The sequence below is a fragment of the Bos javanicus genome, chromosome 26 (assembly GCF_032452875.1).
Source record: "Bos javanicus breed banteng chromosome 26, ARS-OSU_banteng_1.0, whole genome shotgun sequence".
NCBI lineage: Eukaryota > Metazoa > Chordata > Mammalia > Artiodactyla > Bovidae > Bos > Bos javanicus.
Window position 1 is genome coordinate 10,703,546 of NC_083893.1, and position 22,190 is coordinate 10,725,735.

Consider the following 22,190-nt stretch of genomic DNA (forward strand, 5'->3'; position numbering starts at 1 on the left):
GAAATTAAAAGATGCTTACTCCTTGGAAGGAAAGTTATGACCAACCTAGATAGCATATTCAAAAGCAGAGACATTACTTTGCCAACAAAGGTCCATCTAGTCAAGGCTTTGGTTTTTCCAGTGGTCATGTATGGATGTGAGAGTTGGACTGTGAAGAAGGCTGAGTGCCGAAGAATTGATGCTTTTGAACTGTGGTGTTGGAGAAGACTCTTGAGAGTCCCTTGGACTGCAAGGAGATCCAACCAGTCCATCCCAAGGGATATCAGTCCTGGGTGTTCATTGGAAGGACTGATGCTGAAGCTGAAACTCCAATACTTGGGCCACCTCATGTGAAGAGCTGACTCATTGGAAAAGACCCTGATGCTGGGAAAGATTGAAGGTGGGAGGAGAAGGGGACAGCAGGAGGATGAGATGGTTGGATGGCATCACCAACTCGATGGACATGAGTTTGAGTGAACTCCGGGAGTTGGTGATGGACAGGGAGGCCTGGCGTGCTGCAATTCATGAAGTCGAAGAGTCGGACTCGACTGAGCAACTGAACTGAACTGAAGATATTATTTGTGCTCTAGGTCCTTTGATTATAACCATCAGGTGGATGTATAAAAAAAAGAACAAAATTAAAGCAAAGTTACATTTTTCTTGAATTGTTTATTGTAAAAATTTTATTGTAGAGTCTAATCTAAAGAAAAGAATCCACTTGCCACTACAGGAGATGCAGGTTGGTTCCCTGTGTCTGGAAGATACCTGGAGAAGGAAATGGCAACCCACTCCAGTATTCTTGCCTGGAGAATCCCCATGGACAGAGGAGCCTGGCAGGCTACCGTCCATTGGATGGCAAAGAGTCGGACACGACTGTGCGACTAAGCACACAGCATGTACTTCTAAAGTCTGTATGTAGGTTCAGTTCTTTGCCTTCTCTTTTCTACATATGCAGCATCCTCTCCCATATCTTGCCTGTGCCTGGAACATTCCCGTACACTCTACTTTCTCTTGTCCAGCCTCAACCCTTTCATCCCCCCTCCTTTTATTCTAGTTAACTCTTGCTGTTTGAGCCTCTGCTGAAGCCCCACCTCCTGAAGTTATAAGAGCTTCAGGAAGCCTTCCTGAAGTCGTAAGAGCTCATACCCCATGTGTTTCCACTTCTGTAATCCTTTGCTACTTGTTTCATGTCCATTTTCTCCATAAATTGTAAATTCCATCCAGGCAGAAACTTGCTCTTTGTATCTCTAGCATGTGCTCTTCAAACACTACCTGAATAGACTTGGCTCTCCTAGGAATGAAATAACCATCTGGTTTTCATATTCTGATGCAGAAGAACCATCTCCCCAGCTTTCCCATCCCCTTTTCTCTCTCTCCTTTTTTGTCCTATCTTTTTGAATAAGCTTAGTTGCAGATAGAGAGTGTGTTAGCCCAGACAGCCCCCGCCATTGCAGTAATCACAAATTTTCTTCCAGAATGTTCTTTGTTTGAAATCCTGCTAAAAAATACTCAAACTCAGCCTGACTACACAAATGATGCTTCAGAGATAACAGAATTATTTGTTTTTCAAAAATAATGTTTTCTCTTGCTCATATGCTCACAGCAAAGCTTGCATGATATGAATAAATGTTATTAGAAATCCAGGTCATCTTCAAGGGCTATATAAGCCTGTTGTGGGAAACTCTGTGCTCACAGAAGGAGTGTTAGAGTTTGGGGAGAGAAGAGGACTCAGGAAACAGCCGAGCCTGTCTGTTGCTAGGTTTCCCTCCTCTGGAGATTCATGTGAGGCTCAACAAGAAATTCTCACCTGTCCAGCCCTTTGCGTCATTAGCATCTGTGGAATCAAAGGGAGGAATTACTGATCTATGACTGGAAGAAGGTGCTTAGGCACTGCCTCTGGGTGCTCATATGGAAAGAACATTTCACCAATGCACATTCAGCGGGCCGTTCTGGTTTTCCTGATTTTTACTTCTGGCCACGCCAGTTTCTAGATACTTTGTTCTAGACGCCCTTGCCTTTACCAGAGAGCTCGCGCCCTCTGGTGGTGAATATGAAGTACAACAGCACAGTCAACTTGGTTCGCTTTACCTGAACCCTGTAGGGACTATGAAATTGTAGTGATTTTTTCCTCAATTATGACTGTGATCTGTTTCCAAATATCTGTATATTAATCGTTAAGCTTCAGTTTAGTGGGTATTAAGTGCCTTGCCTGGTAAGCATAAATTTAAAACTGGAATATTTTAATCCTAGCATTTTATAGTGGTTCTCAAGTTTTGATGTGCGAAAGAATCACCAGAGAAATATGATTAAAGCTCAAGTTCCCAACCACAGCTCCAGATGTCCTTGTTCTGCAGGCTTTGGGTTTCCCAGAAATAGGCCCATTTAAAATGAGCTCCCAGAGGATTCCCTGGTGGCTCAGTGGTAAAGAATCTGCCAATTTCAGAGTTAGGATTGGCACAAGAGAAGCCACTGCAATGAGAAGCCTGCTTGCTTCAACCGGAGAAAACCCATGCAGCAGTGGAGACCCAGGACAGCCAAAAATAAATACATAATTAATTATCTTTTAAAAGATAAGCCTCCGACGAGGTTGACCTGTGTGAACTGTTCTTTGAGAAATGCTGGCTTCAATACTAAGAGTATAGATTTGGAACCAAACCCAAGTCCCGTCTCTGCCAGTAGTATGACATTGGATTGTTCCATCCGTAAGAAGGTAGTGAGAATATCTACTCCATAGATCTGTTGCAGGATAAAATGAGATCCTAATATAAAGGGCTTGGTCATGACAGGGACCCAGTACATGCCAGCTCTTATTATTTGTAGTATTGATTTAATTAGGTCAAGCTATAGGGCAAAGAAGACCAGGGGATTTTCTGGATCAAAAAGGCATTCAGTCCTTGGCTCTGAGTTCCCTGTAGTGAGATGCTGCCATGGATGGAAACCCACTCCCTCATTCCCAAAGACAACAAGAGGCAGCTGTCCCCAGGGAGACAAGTGGCATGTACCGGGGAGCTTCATGGATGTTAAGCAGCCTGGGAAGAAAACCGCTTTGAGAAAAAGTGCTTAAGGGCAGGGAAATACTTTTATACGTCTTTGTACCTCTCGGGCCAGACGAGTAAAAGAGAAGTTGGCAGCTCTCCTTTATGATTTGATATTAAGGGAACAACTGCTGTTTTTCTCTCTATAAAATCTTTAGGATTAACACACACACACTGCTACATGTAAAGCAGATAACTAACAAGGACCTACTGTGCAGCACAGGGAGCTATACTCAATATTTTGTAATAACCTATAAGCGAAAAGAATCTGAAAAAGAACAGATACATTTGTGTGCATAACGGAATCACTTTGATGTGCATCTGAAACTAACACATTGTAAATCAAATATATTTCATTAAAAAATTAACGTCAAAATAAAATAAAATGGGCCCAAAGAGTTCTGAAGAACAAATGAGTGGAGACATGTGTAAACCCCTTAGTGTGATGACTGACACCGGTAGTGCCCGCAAAGTATGGTTATTTTTCCCATCCCTTCCAGCCTGAATGTATCTGTAGTATCATTTTCAGAGACAGGTATTGATCAGGAGAAGGGAAACAGATGCTTTAGATGTGTAGTAAGATTTTAGCGGTGTTTCTCTTTTTTAAAAATCTGTATTTCCCCTGGTAAACTTAAAAGTCACACTTTTTAAAATATATATATCCAAGTTTAATACTTCATATATAAAAAGTCATATATATATATAATATATGTATGTATGTGTACACAGGCTATCAGTCAGGCGGTTATAGAGAGCAAAGTTATATAATGACTTATCAGGTTGTGAAGTCAGTATGCACTATCCTATTGATACACTTTAATCCATGTTTATGTTTATCTCCTGTGTATCTTCACATTTTTCCTGGTACAGCATTAGTTGGCACTTCTCACCTTAATGTAATTGTAGCCTTTCCTGGGAAACTTACACACCCTGGTTGTCATGTCCCTAGATGCACCACTAGAGGGAGCCACTCCATAACAGGTGAGGTCAGTCTAACCAAATCAACATGATCAGCCTGATGCTGATCCGAAGCCAAGGCTACAGATTACAGGTACCATATCTCAGATTTATTAAAAAACACATAGGTAACGAGTCAGAGCTTGGGCTAGGAATGATTTGAAAAAGAATTAAAGGCATTATTCCACAGAACATTCACAGTGTGTACTAGAGACAGACAAGAGAGCAGGGAGTGTCTTAGAAACATTTGCGGTGGACGATGGATGGCCCAGCCTCGTCGTACTCCTGTTTGCTGATCCACATCTGCTGGAAGGTGGACAGAGAGGCCAGGATGGAGCCACCAATCCAGACAGAGTACTTGCGCTCGGGAGGGGCGATGATCTGTTGGTCAGGATGAGAAAGGACCATTAGTGCACTAGGAGGGGAACTGGGGTTTCCAGCATGGTCAGGATTTGTGGCCCCGGCTGAACTTTCATGGGCCTTGGGGACAGTCTTGGCTGTTAGATGCTGAAACTGGACCCTAACCCATGGGGTGTGAATAGTTGTGGATTTATAGATTCTTCAATCAGCACCTTTGATTTCCCGGCTTCCTTTTATACCAGGGGTCACTAACCCTCGGGATCTAATGCCTGATGGTCTGAGGTGGAGCTGATGTAACAACACCAGAAATAAAGCGCACAATAAATGCACTTGAATCATCCCGAAACCATCCCCTAACCCCCAGTCGGTGGAAAAAATCGTCTTCCACAAAACCAGTCTCTGATGCCAAAAAGGTTGGGGACTGCTGTTAAACAATCTACTCCAGAACTTCTGACACTTCAGCTTCATTCAGCCTCAGTTCAGTTCAGTTCAGTCGCTCAGTCATGTCCGACTCTTTGCAATCCATGAATCGCAGCACACCAGGCCTCCCTGTCCATCACCAACTCCTGGAGTTCACTCAAACTCATGTCCATCGAGTCGGTGATGCCTACTATCAGGCAAATGGAAAGCTGGCCCCCAATTCTGCATAACCTCCACTTAAGCCCTGACATTGTCCCTGATTCCTATCAGCTGTTCTTCAGAGCTCAGCACAACACATACGCTCTGTGGACACAAACACCAGCAACTTCCAGGGGAACTTTTAACGGTGTCAGAATTTCTGGCCGTATAAGAACTTACTGTAAGACCTGATTAAGTCTACCAAGAGGCACTGTTTAACACTGAGGGATCCATTGCTGGTGGGATGAAGATTCCCCTGGGATAGGTCTCAGCTAAGCTTGCACTGGCTGGCCCTACCTGCATGAACCGGCCTGGCACGCAAGGACATGCTGACGTTTCTTAAATCAATGAATGGTTTAGGCCCAAAGAGCAGTGATTCAGAACAAGGGTACATCTACCTTGATCTCTGCTCTCTGGTTCTAAATATAGCTAGAGTTGAGTAAGTCTAAATTCCACATCAGACTTGGATACTTAGGTAGAAATAAATATTGACCAATAGATAAGATATTTCTGAAACTGTGGTGAAAGGGTTTAATTTCTCTTTATTCCTTGAGCTCTGGTTGAACATTTATTTTTAATGCAAGGGGCTGATATTTACTGAGAACTTACTATCTGCCAAGCACTTTGCCCAGCATTTTACATGTACTATCTCATTTAATCTTCATAACCACCTTGAAGAATAAGGACGGAATCTGTCCCGTATTCTAATGAGGAAACAAACTGAGCGAGGTTTAAGTAATTCACCTTGGTCACACCGACTGTACAAGTAAGACCCAATATGCAAACCAGGACCTCTCCCAGGTGTTTTTCTTTCTGTTTTGTTTTAGAAATAACCTTTCAGTTTTAGATACTTTTAGATTTACATACGAGTGGTACAGACAGTACAGAATCCCCACAGACCACTCCCCAACCCCATTCAGTTTCAATTTCCCATAATGTCACCACCTTACTGTCCCAGGTTTTCAATGGTTTGCTCTCACCACACTGGAGCTCAAAATTCTACACTCATTTCTATTCAAGACTCCAAGGCTGGAAAACTAGAAACTACCCAACTCTGGCTGGGTGTCTATCATCCGAGGAACACAAATCCTCAGAAAACAGGCTCTCTCCTCTCACCCCACAGTCCCTCCTCGCCTGTAATGTGGAGAGAGAGTGTGCTTCAGTCTAGCACACCCTGTTATGTTAGCTGCAGACTCTTTCCTTAAAAAAAGAGACGGGAGCGCAAATAACAGAGAACTTGTCTGAATAGCTCTCGTGCATGTGAACTGCACCCCGAGTGCCCTTTCTCCCGCTCCCTGGGACATGGATCAGAGGGTCCCAGCCTGGCCTCCTGATTTCAGAGTAACAGTAGCCTTTGCGAAGTCACCGGCCACATGTTAGCTTGCCTCCAAAGAATGATAGCCTTTTAATCTGAGTTCCTCTGACTGACTCAAAACGCACACAGTGTAAGGGTCCTGCTGGCTCAGGGAGTGAGTTTGGCCATCCTGGGGTCATGCTGCAGTTTGGAGCACTCATTTCAAAAGGTGCATCAGAAAGAGAGATGAAGATAAAGTTCCAATTCCTGGCTGCCGAGATGGAATCACATTTAGTACTGAAAGAGGAGTATACTACTCAATCTACAGGATTTATACCTGTTTAGAAAGGTCTGGCTCACCTGTAATGTTTATAATGTTCTATACATGAGATGCACCACTTTCGTGATGAGGAAAAACAATGTATTGTGTATTTCAATGAGATATGGGCACATGAGTGGCTCTATTGACCTTTTCCTGCGTCCGCTGAAAGTAGCCGACTGACATGGATAAGTATTGATTAAACTTTGTACAAGATAATTCAACTTCTCTATGAATGGAACTGACTTAGACCCTTTAAAGGATGGTACTTGAGGACTTTTACCCACCGCCTAGCTCTAAGACCCATAAGTGTATGCAACCAAGATGCAGCCTCTGCAGAATCCCTCACTTCTGGTTATAAGCTTGGCATTGCCAGCAGCTATAAGGGTCTGTCACAGAGCTTTACCTTGATCTTCATGGTGCTGGGGGCCAGGGCCGTGATCTCCTTCTGCATGCGGTCAGCAATGCCGGGGTACATGGTGGTACCCCCGGAGAGGACGTTGTTAGCATAGAGGTCCTTCCTGATATCAATATCACACTTCATGATGCTGTTGTACGTGGTCTCGTGGATGCCAGCAGACTCCATCCCTGGAAAAGAGACACAGGTTGTGGTCCTTGGGTGATAAAGAAAGCCCAGGCTGACATGGAAGATGGTATGAGCAACTGGATGATCTTACACTAGACCACAGCTTGGCAGGCACAATGCTCTAGCTGCCACCATCTCAGGACTGAAAGACACTTGAAATGTCCCAGGTCCTCCTACCATTTGTCTAGGGAGGAAGCCCTGCTTCGGCATCTCTGGAAGGGTGAGAGGCTACAGTATCACAGTCCTCAGTCTTAATAGACTCTCTACTATAAATGATTCAAATAAAAAGCAAAGCCTTCAAATTCCCAAAGCCTTGAGAAGGTCCCAGGCTGAGCTAATGCCACAGCTGTTGCTCTGCTGCTGGTGCTGCTAAGTCGCTTCAGTCGTGTCCGACTCTGTGCGACCCCCATAGACGGCAGCCCACCAGGCTCCCCCGTCCCTGGGATTCTCCAGGCAAGAACACTGGAGTGGGTTGCCATTTCCTCCTCCAATGCATTAAAGTGAAAAGTAAAAGTGAAGTCGTTCAGTCGTGTCCGACTCTTAGCAACCCCATGAACTGCAGCCCACCAGGCCCTCCGTCCATAGGATTTTCCAGGCAAGAGTACTGGAGTGGGGTGCCATTGCCTTCTCCCAGCTGTTGCTCAGAACTCCCAAATCTCTCCTTGACTGCTGTCTTGTTCTCACCCCTCAAAGCTAAATGGTGCTGGAACATTCGAAATAGGTTTCATTTTATTTGGACAAAGACTCATTTTTCTTCAACCTTGATATTTTTTTGTCTGAATTTCTTGTTAATTTCTGACATGGGTCTTTTGAAAAGAACCTCCAGATGGCTCTTCATCTTTTACAGTTTTATGATGTACTACTAATCATGCTTAGTATGGATTACTGCCAATATGAGTTTGGGTAAACTCCGGGAGTTGGTGATGGACAGGGAGGCCTGGCGTGCTGCGGTCCATGGGGTTGCACGGAGTCAGACACGACTGAGCGACTGAACTGAACTGAACATCCAATCAGCATGGAGTGCACTTAGTGCCCCCGCCCCCACACATCTCATTTTAAAGATGAGGACACTTTTTACAAATGAAGACATTTTACAGATGAGGCTCCAGGAGGCAACATTATGAAAGGAGAACTAAGATTCACACCCAGGCTCACCTCTCTATAAACAACTATGCGAACCTGTCTCCCAAGGTCAACGCTAATGTAGGAACGGACATCTCCACTTTTCTTTTCCCCTGTTATTTCCAGACTCAGCATTCAACCCATCCTTCCGGTGGCTCCGCTGTCTCCTACGCATGGACAGTATCTGATTCTTTCACCATAAACCATGCACCAAGAATGCTTCAGCTAGACTACAACCTAGACAATGTTTTCTTAAAAAGAAAACTCCTTTCATGGCTTCTTTATGTCTTCTCACTTTAAAAACGTGACATTCTTTCCCTTGCCCTGGCTCAGAGGTGCCCTTTTGGCCCCTGTCACATGTTGCCACACGCAGAAGGGAGCTGGGGGCTGAGACCGGCTGGTGGAAGGAGGGGAGGGTGCTCTTCCCGGGTGTGCTGCCTACCGATGAACGAGGGCTGGAACAGGGTCTCAGGGCAGCGGAAACGCTCATTCCCGATGGTGATCACCTGCCCATCAGGCAGCTCATAGCTCTTCTCGAGGGAGGAGGAGGATGCGGCAGTGGCCATCTCATTCTCAAAGTCCAGGGCTACATAGCACAGTTTCTCCTTGATGTCCCGGACAATCTCACGCTCAGCTGTCAATGAGACACAAACATGGTGGCCAATCTTGAGATTTGCACAGGTGGTAAAAATCCACCTGCCCTACAGTACTTACAATACAGGTTTCTCCCTGAAAGTGTATATTCTATTCTGCAACCCCAAATCCATGAGGACAATTAAATTATAGGTCCATTAGGGAACCACTTCTGTTCCCAGCAAAGTGCTTCCCACAGAGAAACTTCTAAGCAGATAATGTCCGGACAGTGCATGGTAGAATGAAAATGAGCTGGCTAGCGACAGACAAAGAGCAGGAATCCTTTTGGACGTTAACTTTTTTGCATGATTAATTAATGACTCTGTTATATGTTATATATATCATATATAACATATATATATATATATGTTATATATGTTATATCTGTTATATAACGGTTTGTTATATTGGATTTTCAGTTGACCAGGAAGATTCATGCCGAAACAGTCCCTTAGAAGCACCTACAGTTTTAAAAAGCTCTGAAGACCCATGTTGTCTGACCTGGGTGGATCCCAACTCAAGTCCTTGGAAAACTCATCACCTTCCAGAAAGAGGCTCAGGACCAGTCCCGGTAGAGAAGGTCCCAGTGGTGCATGGAAGAAGTGGGTGGGCAGACCCTTTTCCGACTCCTGTCCTCTGAAGTTCTAAACTATTGGTTTTACCCAGGCCCCTGGGAACTTTTTGGAGGCTTCTTGGAATTCCTCAGAGAGGGCAGAGAAGGGTCAGAATTCATTCAACTCTCTATTCCAGAAGGAGATTTTTAAATTGTCAGGGCTCAAGTCTGGAGTCTAGGATAAGTCTTGGGCATGTCCAAAAACCTGAACATTTGGACAAGAGCAAATTGGCCAGGGAAGGGCAGGCAGCCAGGGTCAAGGGCGCTGAGGTCGTCCTGATGTCTCTAGGACTCTCTGCCTCTGCCTCTTATAGAGAGAGACCAAGGGTACCAGTTTAGTCGGAAGACAAACATGTCATTGCCTGCTGGGTTGGTATTACTAATCCCTAACAAGTAAGTATCTCATGCTTCCTCAGGACCAGGAATTCCATGATCACATTTACTACTCCCAACATCCTTGGTAAGAAAGTAAATGATTACTCCCATTTTATAGACAGCCTGTGGCTTAGTGGACTTGGGCATCTTGTCCCAGGTCACACAGTTAGTGAGCAGCAGAACTGGGACCCAAGCCCTGTCAAGATGTTTCCAAAGACTGCCAATCACCATGCCATACTATTTTCAGGCTCTTTTCATATTAATTTTTTTGGAGTATAGTTGCTTTACAATGTTGTATTAGTTTCTACTGCACAGCAAAGTGATTCAGCTATACATACACATATAATGTGCTCTTTCTCTCTGGATTCCTTCCTATTCAGGTCACGGTGGAGTATCAAGTAGAGTTCCCTTTGCTATACAGTAGGTTCTCACTAGCTATCTACTTTCCACATAGTATCAGGAGTGTATATATGTCGATCTCAATCTCCCAATTCCTCCCCTATTTTCAGTCTCTGTGTGTGAATGGAAGGGATTAAAAATGTTCAAATAATGCAACTCTGACAAGCTCATAATACCTGATGGTTAAAACTATTCTTCTCAAGGAAATGGTGTAATCATTTTGTGGTAAGGAAATGGCGCAATCCTTTTGTGGTTACACATAGCAAAATAGTCAGAGCTTTGCCCTGGGCATTAAAGTCAGGTCTCGCTGTCTGCAAGGCTCCCTCCCACTGTTTTCTCAGATAGTCACCAGGTCAGGGAAGAACACCCCGCCCCAATGACCCCTCCCTTTATGTCCCTCAGGCCTCACCGGTGGTCACGAAGGAATAGCCTCGCTCGGTGAGGATCTTCATGAGGTAGTCGGTGAGATCTCGGCCAGCCAGGTCCAGACGCATGATGGCGTGGGGCAGGGCGTAGCCCTCATAGATGGGCACGTTGTGGGTGACACCATCTCCAGAGTCCAGCACAATGCCTGGGGGACAGTTGTGCATGACAAGTCACCAGGGGAGCTGGTGTATGATCACTTACTGGTCTAGTAGAAGGGGAATTTCTAACCCTTTTATTTGAAAGGAAGGAAGGCATCTGATAGGAAAAGAGAGCTGAGGCAGGGCTAGGTAAAGAAAAGAAAGAGACAAAAAAACAGGAAGAGGGAAACAGTAGAAGTCCTCCTGGAAATACAAGTTAAAGGGCTTATTTTCAAAGGTGAGAAGAAGCCCTCAAGGGGTGGGAATTAACTCTGTCAATTCTAAATACCCCCAGTCCATCACAACACACACGTTTATAAACCATTCGATCCTGTAACTGATGGTGTACTCAACCAGGGCCTTCACCCGGCCCAGCCACCTACCAGTTGTGCGTCCAGAGGCGTAGAGGGACAGCACCGCCTGAATAGCCACATACATGGCTGGGACATTGAAAGTCTCAAACATAATCTGCAAAGCAAGCCAAAGAGATGAGTTAATGATGCTGCCAGTATCATCAAGCATGCATAAGAGAGCATCTTGTTGATGACTGCAGATGGGCCCGCCTGGTTCTGGGCAGAGGAAACTAAGGTAAAGGAGGGTCAGAGAAGCCTTGGTTACTGGTCGAGGAGAAAGGAAGGTGTAAATGGAGAGACCACCATACCGGTGTCCTGGTGTCATGGCGGGTGGAAGGGACAGTGTGCACACATGACCAGCCAGGTATTAGGAGGGTCTAGTTTCTGGTCCTGGCCCTGACTTGAACGTGACCCGGAGAATTCACCAAACTAACAACTGACTAATGTGGGCGGCCTGTGGGATCTTTGTTCCCCAACCAGGGATCGAACCCAGGCCCTGAACAGTGAAAGCACGGAGCCTAAACCACTGAAGCTCAGACTGGTTGAGATGAACCCCATTCTGTGATCTGTCTGAGATTCCATTTAATCTGTTCAACTTTTTTCTGTAGTTGCTGTGTCAATGTCAGCCCTAGAGTCTGAGGCCATTCTAGCTGCAGTGAAGGAGTCCTGATTGCTGGAAGAAAGAACTGCCTGCTGGTAACAGAGAACCAGATATGAATGTTGATGTGGTGGTTCATGCCGTCCAGAGCATAGTTAGCACCAGAGCCCCTCCAGGTCACGTGTTGGAAATGTGTGCCCATGGAGAGGCCCATAGGCCTCCATCTCTCCATCTGCAAAACCCTCTCTGGTCTATTAACCAGAGTAAACATCTAGCATAGTTTGCTGCTGCAGCTGCTGCTGCTGCTGCTAAGTTGCTTCAGTAGTGTCCGACTCTGTGCCCCACAGATGGCAGCCCACCAGGCTCCCCCATCCCTGGGATTCTCCAGGCAAGAACACTGGAGTGGGTTGCTATTTCCTTCTCCAAGGCGTGAAAGTGAAAAGTGAAAGTGAAGTCGCTCGGTCGTGTCTGACTCTTAGTGACCCCATGGACTGCAGCCTACCAGGCTCCTCCATCCATGGGATTTTCCAGGCAAGAGTACTGGAGTGGGTTGCCATTGCCTTCTCTGAGCATAGTTTGTTAGACGGCCATAATTCCCAACTATTCGTTTTTACCATTCACTGGGAAAAAAGCTCCCTTAAGAAACAGCATCTCTTGCGTCATGAGTCCTTTCCAGACACACAGATGTTCCCCTGCAGAGAACAGCTGCTAGTGTGTTGATGAGGCATCCAGAGCTCTTCCAAGAAAAAGGCTTTGCAGTGTTTATGTTTATTATTCTCTGAGGTCAAAAGATTGTGGGCCAAATCCAAGCTCTGACACTTCTAACTGTGTGACCTTGGGACCATCACCTAATGTACTGAAGTCTCAAATTCTTCATTTATATTGGTCGTGGTTTAGTTGCTAAGTCTGACTCTTACAACCCTATGGAGTATATAGCCCACCAGGCTCCTTTGTCCATGGGATTTTCCAGGCAAGAATACTGGAGAGGGTTACTATTTCCTTCTCCAGGGGATCTTCCTGACCCAGGAATAGAACTTGGGTCTCCTGAATTGCAGGCAAGATTCTTTACTGACTAAGCCACCAGGGAAGCCTTCATTTATATTATTAGGATAATAATAGCTCATGCTTTAAGTTAAGATTTAAAGAGACAATCTGTATAAAATGCTTAGCCTAGTGCTTAACCATAACAAGCATTAAGTTGACACTAGGTGTATTTATTAAGCAGCTCATCCAAACTGGAAACTTTGTCTGGATGATGGAATAGATAGTCTCCTGTTCCAAAATCTCTGAGCTTCAGAAAGTCACAATAAAGATAATAATAAATACCTGTTTAGTGTTTATCATACCAGGTACCATGAAACACATTTAGCATTTGTCTCATTAATCTTCAAATTGTTTGAAAAATAATAGTACTAATATTATTCTCAGCATATGGACAAGGAAACTGAGTCTATGAAAATTAAGCGGATATTTTAAAGTCACACAGCTGATAAGTGACGTATCGAATCTTCAAACTGGGATCTGACTCTAGGAGCAAAATTCTCCATTGTATGTTATCCTGCACTTTGAAATGACTTCTCCTTAGAAGCTTTAAACCTAAACATGTGGCCTTTTCAGTTAAATCTGGAGTTTCCTATTGCTCTTGGAGCCAAGGGGCCATTCCTGCAGTAAGGATCTCTGATGCCCGTGGCCTCGGGAATCCAGGAAAGTTGTCAGCCTGTGAGTGGACTGTTGGGTGGGCCTTTTATCTGCTATTCTGTACAACCCCCTTCAAGGACGTCCTCCAAGCCCCAAAGTGCTGGGTCCTAGAGTGGTATTTACCTGGGTCATTTTCTCCCGGTTGGCCTTGGGGTTCAGGGGCGCCTCGGTGAGAAGGGTTGGATGCTCTTCAGGGGCAACACGAAGCTCATTGTAGAAAGAGTGGTGCCAGATCTAGGGGACCAAGGAGAAGCACAGCAATGAGGCGCAGCAGAGGCACGACAGCCCTCGAAAAGGGGCCAGAAGGAGCAGGTGAAACCAGGTCCAAACACAAGGGCTCATAATGTGCCTGCATGTTTACAGGTGCAGAGACTCAAGCTTAGAGACTACAAGGAACTTCCCTGAGAATTCACACCCAGTAAGTGAATGAGCAAAAACCCAAGCCCAGGTCTACGAGGCAGGATAGGGTGGTGGTTAGGGACATAGACTCTGGAGTGAAACCTGGTTCAAATCCCGGCTTAAGCACTTCTTGGTTATATGAGTGTAGGCAAATTTTAACCCTTCCCTGCAACAATCTCTTCACGGGGAATATAAAAATGATTCATGTCTTTGTGAGACTAAAATCAGGGAACCCTAGAATTACTATTTAGCCCAGTGCCTGGCCCAGAGCAAATGTTGCCATTATTCAACTATATCTTCTTTACCCACTGGTGCTCAGTGAGTCGTGTCCAACCCTTTGCAAGCCCATGGACTGTAGCCCACCAGGCTCCTCTAGCCACAGGATTTTCCTGGCAAGAATACTGGAGTGGGTTTCCATTTCCTCCTCCAGGGGACCTGCCTGAGCCAGGGATCAAACCCATGTCTCTCGTGTCTCCTGCATTGCAAGCAGAAGCTTTACTGCTGAGCCACCAGGGAAGCCCCCACTTTAATTAATATTCATGGGCAGGTGACTTAGTGTAGCAAGTAAAAGAACAAATGAATGAATATATGAATGGATGAATGAAGCAGGTCTGAAAACCTAATGGTTATTTTTAATATTTAAGGGCATTTTTCCACCCCTCCATTCCTCTTTTTGCTCCCCAGGGTTGAAAGACGCCTACCCTGGTTGGCACACACTGGACCTTTCATTCATGGACAGACCTTGGCCTTCAGGTGTTTCCCCAAAAAGCCAGTGCCTGTTTCTAGCACGATGTACTTTGAATATGCTTGTGTTTGCTTCATGGTTAAGCATGCGCTTTATTTTTATTTTTTGAGCTGTTTCTTTTTGTAATTTAATTTTTATTTTATATTGGAGTATAGTCAATTTACAATATTGTATTAGTTTCAGGTGTACCGATAAGTGATTCAGTTATACTGAAAAGTCTTTTTCAAATTCTCTTCCCATATAGATTATTGTAGAATATTGAGTAGAGTTCTCTGTAAGTGTCCTTTTTAACCCTGGATGCCATAAAGAACAAACTGTTGTGAAAAGAGTTCAGGTGATTAATTATTTTTAAAAGCCCCAAAATTCTCCAGTAGTGCCTGAAATATTAAATTCATTCAGAATTGAAACAAAATAAAAACAAGAACTGCTAGTGAAAGTTTGTACATTAACAAAAGCTAGATTGACTTTAAAGATTCTTTATCTTGTTGCAGTTTCTTTGGTTTTGAACTTGCGGTTTCTAGAAAGGAAATGAGACTCCTGAAAGTTCTACTCCTTTGATGGAGTAAAAGCAACACAGTGCTCAAGAAATTAAAAAAAAAAAAAAGAAATGCTGCCAATCTCATTGAATACCGTGGATACTCTGAAACATCGTTAGAAACCAACCAATCTCTATCTCTCCCCACTCTGTCTCTCTTCTCTCTCTCTCTCCAGAAGACACTTTACAGTTTAGAAATGACAGTATGCTTCATTTGTTTTTGTCCAGGTGAATCCCTTCTGTGATGCTGCCAGCTGCATGGAGAAAGTCTTAAAAGAGAATTTTCTCATCGCTATTCTTATCTCCTCCTCAGTGTCTCCTGCAGTCTCACCCAAATCCAGACTCTTAGACTCAGCAAACCTAATGAAACACATTCTTTTGTACAGCAGCAGAGGTTTCAGCATTACCACTGATAAATTCTAGCAACATTATTTTCTTTTAAAGACTATTCTCATTTAAAATCGTGAGAGACAGTATGTGTGTGTATCTGTGTGTGTGGAGCTGACAGATATATAAAAGTCCAGATTTTCTGGTTCTAACATATTTGCCGCATTTAAAAATTTAAGTCACTTTCTCATTATTTCTTCTGCTTTTTCTTTGATCACTTTGTTTCCATGATGCTTAAGAGCAAACATCAAAATCCTCGGATTTAACTCTTCTCATTAGCTCTTCTATATGGGTCTGGGAGAGAAAGACTTCACTTAATGCCACTCAGGGAGATATTTTTTGAACTGTTTATTTAAAATTTTGTGTTGGTTGCTTGTGCTTCAATATGTTGAGGGACATTTTAGGAATGTACCAAATCTACAATGTCATAGCCCCTTTTCTACAGAGAAAACTAAAAGCAAAAAAAAAAAAAAAACTAGTTTTTTTTTTTAATGTTCAGGGTAAATTAATGAAAAACTTTCAGGAGTGTGTGGGGGAAGGCTCTGCCCAGCTCTTCCATCCCTTGTTATCCTGTTTGAAGCCCATACAGTGCTTGTCCTTGGAGGGCAAGCCAGTTGTCTGAGCAATAGACTATAATTCCCACCACTGTCAAAGGACTACTGTTCTCATTTTTAGAGCTAGCTCCCTCTGTGCCACGCTTAGTCGCTCAGTTGTGTCCGACTCTCTTCAACCCCATGGACTGCAGCCCACCAGGCTCCTCTGTCCGTGAGATTCTCCAGGCAAGAATACTGGAGTGGGTTGCCATTTCCTCCTCCAGGGGATCTTCCCCACCCAGGGATCGAACCCATATCTCTTGCATCTCCTGCACTGGCAGGTGGATTCTTCACCACGAGCGCCACCTGGGAAGCCCATCTGCCTCTAATTGGTTTATAAACCCTCGTAGTCAAGGAATTTGCTTTTTAAAATAAAGTTCAGAATTTTAAAAATTCAGTTAGTAATAATCTAGAAGGATCTAGTAATAATCTAGTAATAATCTAGAAGGATCAGGCAAAGTGAGCCTGTTCTTTTCCCCAGCAGTAGCCAGCGTTTGAGATCCGGGCCACAGGAACTAGCCATGCCTCTCCCAGTACCTTTTCCATGTCGTCCCAGTTGGTGATGATGCCGTGCTCTATCGGGTACTTCAGGGTCAGGATTCCTCTTTTGCTTTGTGCTTCATCACCCACGTAGCTGTCTTTCTGTCCCATTCCCACCATCACTCCCTAAAAAGTTCAACACATTGCAAGTCAGCCTCTCTCAGAACTTGTGAACTGATTACTGTCCAAACACAAAGGGTTAAATCATTGCAATGAAAGTCCTTCCAGTACCAGCAACGATCCGCTGATCCTATAGTCACTGAGCTCTTAGGAAACATCCCTTAGATGATTTGAAACAGGCCTGAACAGGCCTACAAATAGCAGAGAACCCTGAGGGTAAGGCGACTTTGTTATTTATCTTCTGTGTTCCTTCATGAGCTCTCTTAGGGCAAAGATTGTATCTGTCTTGTTTGCCACTAAGACAAATTGCCTGGCGTGTGTCTGCCACTCAATCATTATTTGTTGAATGGATATACAAAATTTTACACATTAGTTAAATGGCATTTTGCCTCTCATGAATCCTTTAAACTGTACGTTTCGAACTGTCACCTACTCAAGAGTATATCTAATCATTATAAGCAAAAGCATTATTTCTACAAATGACCACTCAGTACTTGGTTTTTAATAGATAAAATCATGCTGATCAATATTACCCTATCTGCCTAAACTAGTGGGATGTATTTTTTTAGTCATTAATATGAATCTTCAGGAAAAAAAGAATCCTCATGACTAAAATTTAAAATTGCATTGGAGTGACAGAATTGCAAAACAGGTGGGGCTCCTATAGTTCCTTAAGAAGTGATTTTTGCAAAATATTTTGGTTGTAAAAGTTCAACAAAGAGACAGAGTTCTTTCCCTGGGGAAGGCTTCTATTATGTCTTCTTGTGAATTGATGCCAGATCAAAAGTCTAAATATCAATCAGATAGGCTCAATGTGCAAAATACATTTCTGATGTGAAAGGAGAATTTCTGGGATGAAGCTCTCACCTTTTACCCTGTGGCTGCCATCCATATTTTCTTTCTATATAATGTTGTGTAAAATTACCATATGTCTATCCGCATGTATTTTGTTGACATCTAACAGATGTAAAATTACATTGGGTAACAACGCTTACTTTCATTTCACATTAGGTTCTTTGAGAATGAGCAACCTGACTTTTTACTGTAGCTTCTTTCCATAGAGTAGCTATGGAATACATCAAATCACTCATAGATATTTCTGATGCTGATGACCATGGTTACATTTAGACAAAAACGATTTATGAAAAAAAAAAAAAAAAGTCTCCCACCAGGTAATCTGTCAACAATGTATATGAAATGGGCACTTATCTCTGGACATCAGTCATCAGAGGTACATTTCTAACAAAGTTACATAATTTCTAGGCAGAGAGCAACAATCTATGAATATCCATGGACACAGAGACATAGAGGGACCAAATCTATATGGCTTTGTTTCTCTCTGCCTCAGAGAGAATTTTGCTCACCTGATGTCGAGGACGTCCCACGATAGATGGGAAAACAGCCCTGGGAGCATCATCCCCCGCAAAGCCGGCCTTACAGAGCCCAGAGCCATTGTCACACACCAAGGCGGTGCTGTCCTCCTCCTCGCACATCTCGGCTGGAGCTGCTTCACAGGGTCCTAAAGGGATCAGGGAGGAAGCCAACGCAGGGGTGATCCAGCAGTCTTGGAGCTTACCTGACCACTCCCACCTTCCAGCCGGAGTTAAGACTCCTCCTCTGTACTCCTAGAGCGCCCTCTGCTGATTCTTATCTAACACACCATTTATCTCAAAGCACTTTGATTAGACCGTAATCTTAAATTCAGACTTGTCCATTCATACAGGAGGTCTCCAGCACAGGAACATCACGTGTGCTATAAGCACTTTAAAGATTGACTAAGCAAGTGAAGGAATGAACCACTGCAGAACACAGATGGAATATTGGCCCACGAGATCTGATCTCACAGGGACAAGTCACCCGTCATTTGTTAATGAAGTACCTAGAATTTGCTGTCTGTATATACCCATACTCATATTTTTCTAGATATGCTATAAATTAAAATTTTTTTCCAAAAAAGTAGATTTTGAGGAATGAGCAGCATGTGAATTTTGGAAGTACTGAAACATTTCATGTAAAAAATGTTTAAAAGAATATTCTCTTTTGGATCCGGGGGACTTTAATTTTACACAAGGGTAAAATTAAAGCCCTGAGGAACCAATCAAAGTGTCTTAAGGAGGGGCTTAAAATTTTAGGGGTCACAGTCATTCCATTAATAAAAATCACTGCTAACCTCTAAGTCCAACTAGGCAGAGTGAGTCCAAAAAATTACATATCATGCAGTAGAATGTTCTATTGTCCTTAAGAAATATAAATAAAAGGATAAGTTATGGGTCATTCTTATGCAACACTAGGCTTGAGGTATGCGTTGTATGATCCCATTAAAATGTATTGTGATGCACTAGAAAAAAGATGAATCATATTTACCAAGATGTTGATGGGGGTTATTTTTGAAGTGGTGGATATTCTAGGTGTTTTACATGAAACCCTGGGTTCTGTGATATTTTCTAAATAGATCGAGCATATATTCTTTCAGTAAGAACACAGTATTTTAAATATCCCACGTTTAAGCTTGAATTGCATGACAAAATTTGGAAGGTTGGAGCAAAAGTAACAACTTAAAGATTTGGGAAATTGAAGGCTTATTAGAGAACATTTTCGTTTAATATCCTCATTTCTACAAATGAGAAAACTCAGGAGAAGTGATTTGCCAAAAAACATGAACCTCACCTTAGAGGACATAACTTAAAATCCAGGACACTTGCTATCATTGCCAACTGACAGACAAGGAAATCAAGACTCAAGGAGTTGAAGTGACTTGTCCAGATCTCAAAAGTGGTAAAGTTGGGACAGCAAAGATTATAGCATCCAATGATTATGGTCTTGGACTCTGGAGTCTCACTGCCTGGATTTGAGTGTGGGTTTCACCACTTAGAAGCTATGTGATTTAGTAAGTTATTTAATATCTCTGAATCAGTCTCTTTATCCATCTATGAAAGAACAATAATATCCATGTGTAGTGCATAGAATCTTATGGGGATTAGATATTTTAAAGTATTTAAAATAATTGATAGTGGCATATACATTATGAATTCTCAGTAAATACTATTTTTAAATTATCAATTTAAATTATAATTATTGTGTGATTATTATCATTATCCAGATCTTTTTATTTCTAGTCTTGGCTTCCTTTCCACACTACTTCCAGGCTTAGGACAGAGATCTTCAACTTGTAGATTCTACTTGTAAGAATAGAAAATGTAACTTATAAGTGGCTGACTCTTTCCTTTCCCACCCTTCCCTTCCCTTTCCAGGCACTGAATTGTGTTTGGCAGTCATGTGACTTGGCTTCCTTCCTAGCAGATCAAGAAGTAAGGAGAGAGGTGAGAAATTTAAGGGAGATGAGGCAGAAGAAGCAGCCTGAGGCAAGTGTCAGAGGTGGCCAGCACCAGATCAGTACCCTCTCTGGATGTGCTAAGCAGACTTTCCAAACCAAAAGGAAGAGCTGAAAACAGGATAAAATATTCAGAATTAGGAGACTTTGAAAATGTGATGGTTTGAACACCAGGAATACACGTCTTTAGTAACCCTTTCCTTGGGCAAGAAAGGTTTGGGGGAGTGTCAGAATGCACTGCAGAAGAAATAGATTGAACCCTCAACATGCAGGGGAAAAAAACCCAAAATTTAGTAAATGTGCTTTTATTTGACAAAAAAAAAAAAATATCTAGGAAGAATCTTAAAATCTCTAAACCAAGCACTGTCGTTAGAGAAATCTGTATGCCCCAGAAAGAAGCTGGCTGAATGGTTTACAACTCTTATCTAACCTGATGAGCAGCTGGGTTTGGAGCAAAGCATTTCCTAATTAGGTAAAACCCACTAGAATGTCTGCTCTTGGAACAGCACCCAGGTCAGGGGGGTTTGCTCCAACTGACTGGAGTGCATCTTGTGCCAAAAATGAGGAGCTAGTGGGAGGGGAACACTCCAGTTCCCAGCTCCACGGTCTTGAAACACAAACCATATTTAGTCATGAATCACAAAATGGAAGGAAAAATCTTAGCGTGAAAACCCCAGTCGGGGCCGGAGCTGCCAAACCCTGATTCACAGTGAAGATCAGCCTGGGGTGGCGAGGCTGGCTCCGTGGTCCCGCCTGGCTGAGAAATGCAAACCATCCCATAGGCTGAAATGCAAACAGCTGTCAGTTGCACGCCAGCTCCCTCCCTCTTTACTCACCAAGATTCAGTTGAGTTCCTGCTATGCTCTGCTGCAAACCAACCAAGGGAGACGCATATACCCTGAACTGCAAGCTCACAGTTACACTCAAGAGACTTTCCCATAGAAGATACCACCAATGAGAGCCAGAGGAACCCAGATGCAAATACACAAAGAGCCAATATCAAAGGCTAGGCAGCTAACTTCTGTTCAGTTCTAAACTCCACTGTCAAGACACCACAGTTGCACCCAAAGTACAGTCCAGTGAAAAATCCCCATACCAAATCTGAACCACAAGCAGATAGTGGAGTTTCCAGTGTCTAAATATACATCGTTATGTAGCTGACTGCAGACAGCTAGACTGCACCTCTGAAATGCACTGCAAGACCGGGGCTGCTGGTTTAATATAAACAAATTTTGCAGGTGACACTCATAGATTTCATTCCATCTTCCTCACCCCTTCCTCCCTCACACAGGCTGCATCTTAGCTTTGTTTTTGAGGTTAGATAATTATAGCTAAAGGCTACAATCGTGTTAGTAGTACAATCCTCATTCAAACATTTCTGAGCGTGTGAGTCTGGCTAAAATCTCCATAGATGACATCTGATTATACTGGGAAATGTCAGAGCTGCTGGAATCTAAGTCACATCTCTGGGCCGGTGCCACTTACCCTGAAAGTTCTCGGCTGGGCTTCTCCGCTCTGGGTGGTGTTCTGGAAAGCTGAAGGCTGGAGGGTTATATAGCCCCTTGGCCTGTTCCCCTCCCACTGGCTTCCCAAACAAGGAACAAAGACAGACTCAAGCCCTCTGTGGAGTCTAACACAACCATATAGGGACCTCAGCACAAAACTCTCTAATCTGGGTGGCCGGAGGCCTGGGTCTCTTCCACCGCATTCCACTGCTCTGCTCATGAAACGGGAGGCAGCTCAGCTGCCTGTGGGAGATAAACACCCCCAGCCTCCAGAACAACTGCTGAAATGCCCAGAGATACAGAGCGAGCCTCAGGGGGCATAGGCAGGCACGGTTCACACATTCCTCAGGAGATGCCAACCGGCTGTCAGGCTAGTGTTTCGTTTCGGGGCATTTCCTCATGAACTGAGCACAGAAAGCAGCAGCCTCTGAGGAGTAGGGACTTTAAAAAGTTCTCCCACAAATGGGGCCTGCAATGAACAAAGAGATGCTTCAGTGGTTCAGAAGTAAGGAGACGGTGTGAAGATCATCAGC

General features: G+C 43.6%; 1 protein-coding gene and 1 long non-coding RNA gene across 2 annotated transcripts; one reads left to right on the forward strand and one right to left on the reverse strand.

Annotated features, from left to right (window-relative positions):
• Positions 1 to 4,059: 4,059 nt before the first annotated feature.
• Positions 4,060 to 21,743, reverse strand: ACTA2 (actin alpha 2, smooth muscle). Its single transcript, XM_061402738.1, has 9 exons — positions 21,638 to 21,743; positions 18,186 to 18,340; positions 16,699 to 16,827; positions 13,626 to 13,736; positions 11,237 to 11,321; positions 10,700 to 10,861; positions 8,713 to 8,904; positions 6,969 to 7,150; positions 4,060 to 4,352 (listed from the first exon to the last, which is right to left on the reverse strand). The coding sequence occupies exons 2-9, from the start codon at positions 18,312 to 18,314 to the stop codon at positions 4,209 to 4,211; spliced, it is 1,134 nt and encodes a 377-aa protein (XP_061258722.1). The 5' UTR covers positions 18,315 to 18,340; positions 21,638 to 21,743; the 3' UTR covers positions 4,060 to 4,208.
• On the forward strand, positions 16,127 to 16,792 carry LOC133239140 (uncharacterized). The gene is made up of 2 exons (XR_009733735.1): positions 16,127 to 16,583; positions 16,616 to 16,792. It is a non-coding gene; the product is annotated as an uncharacterized LOC133239140 (long non-coding RNA).
• Positions 21,744 to 22,190: the final 447 nt, after the last annotated feature.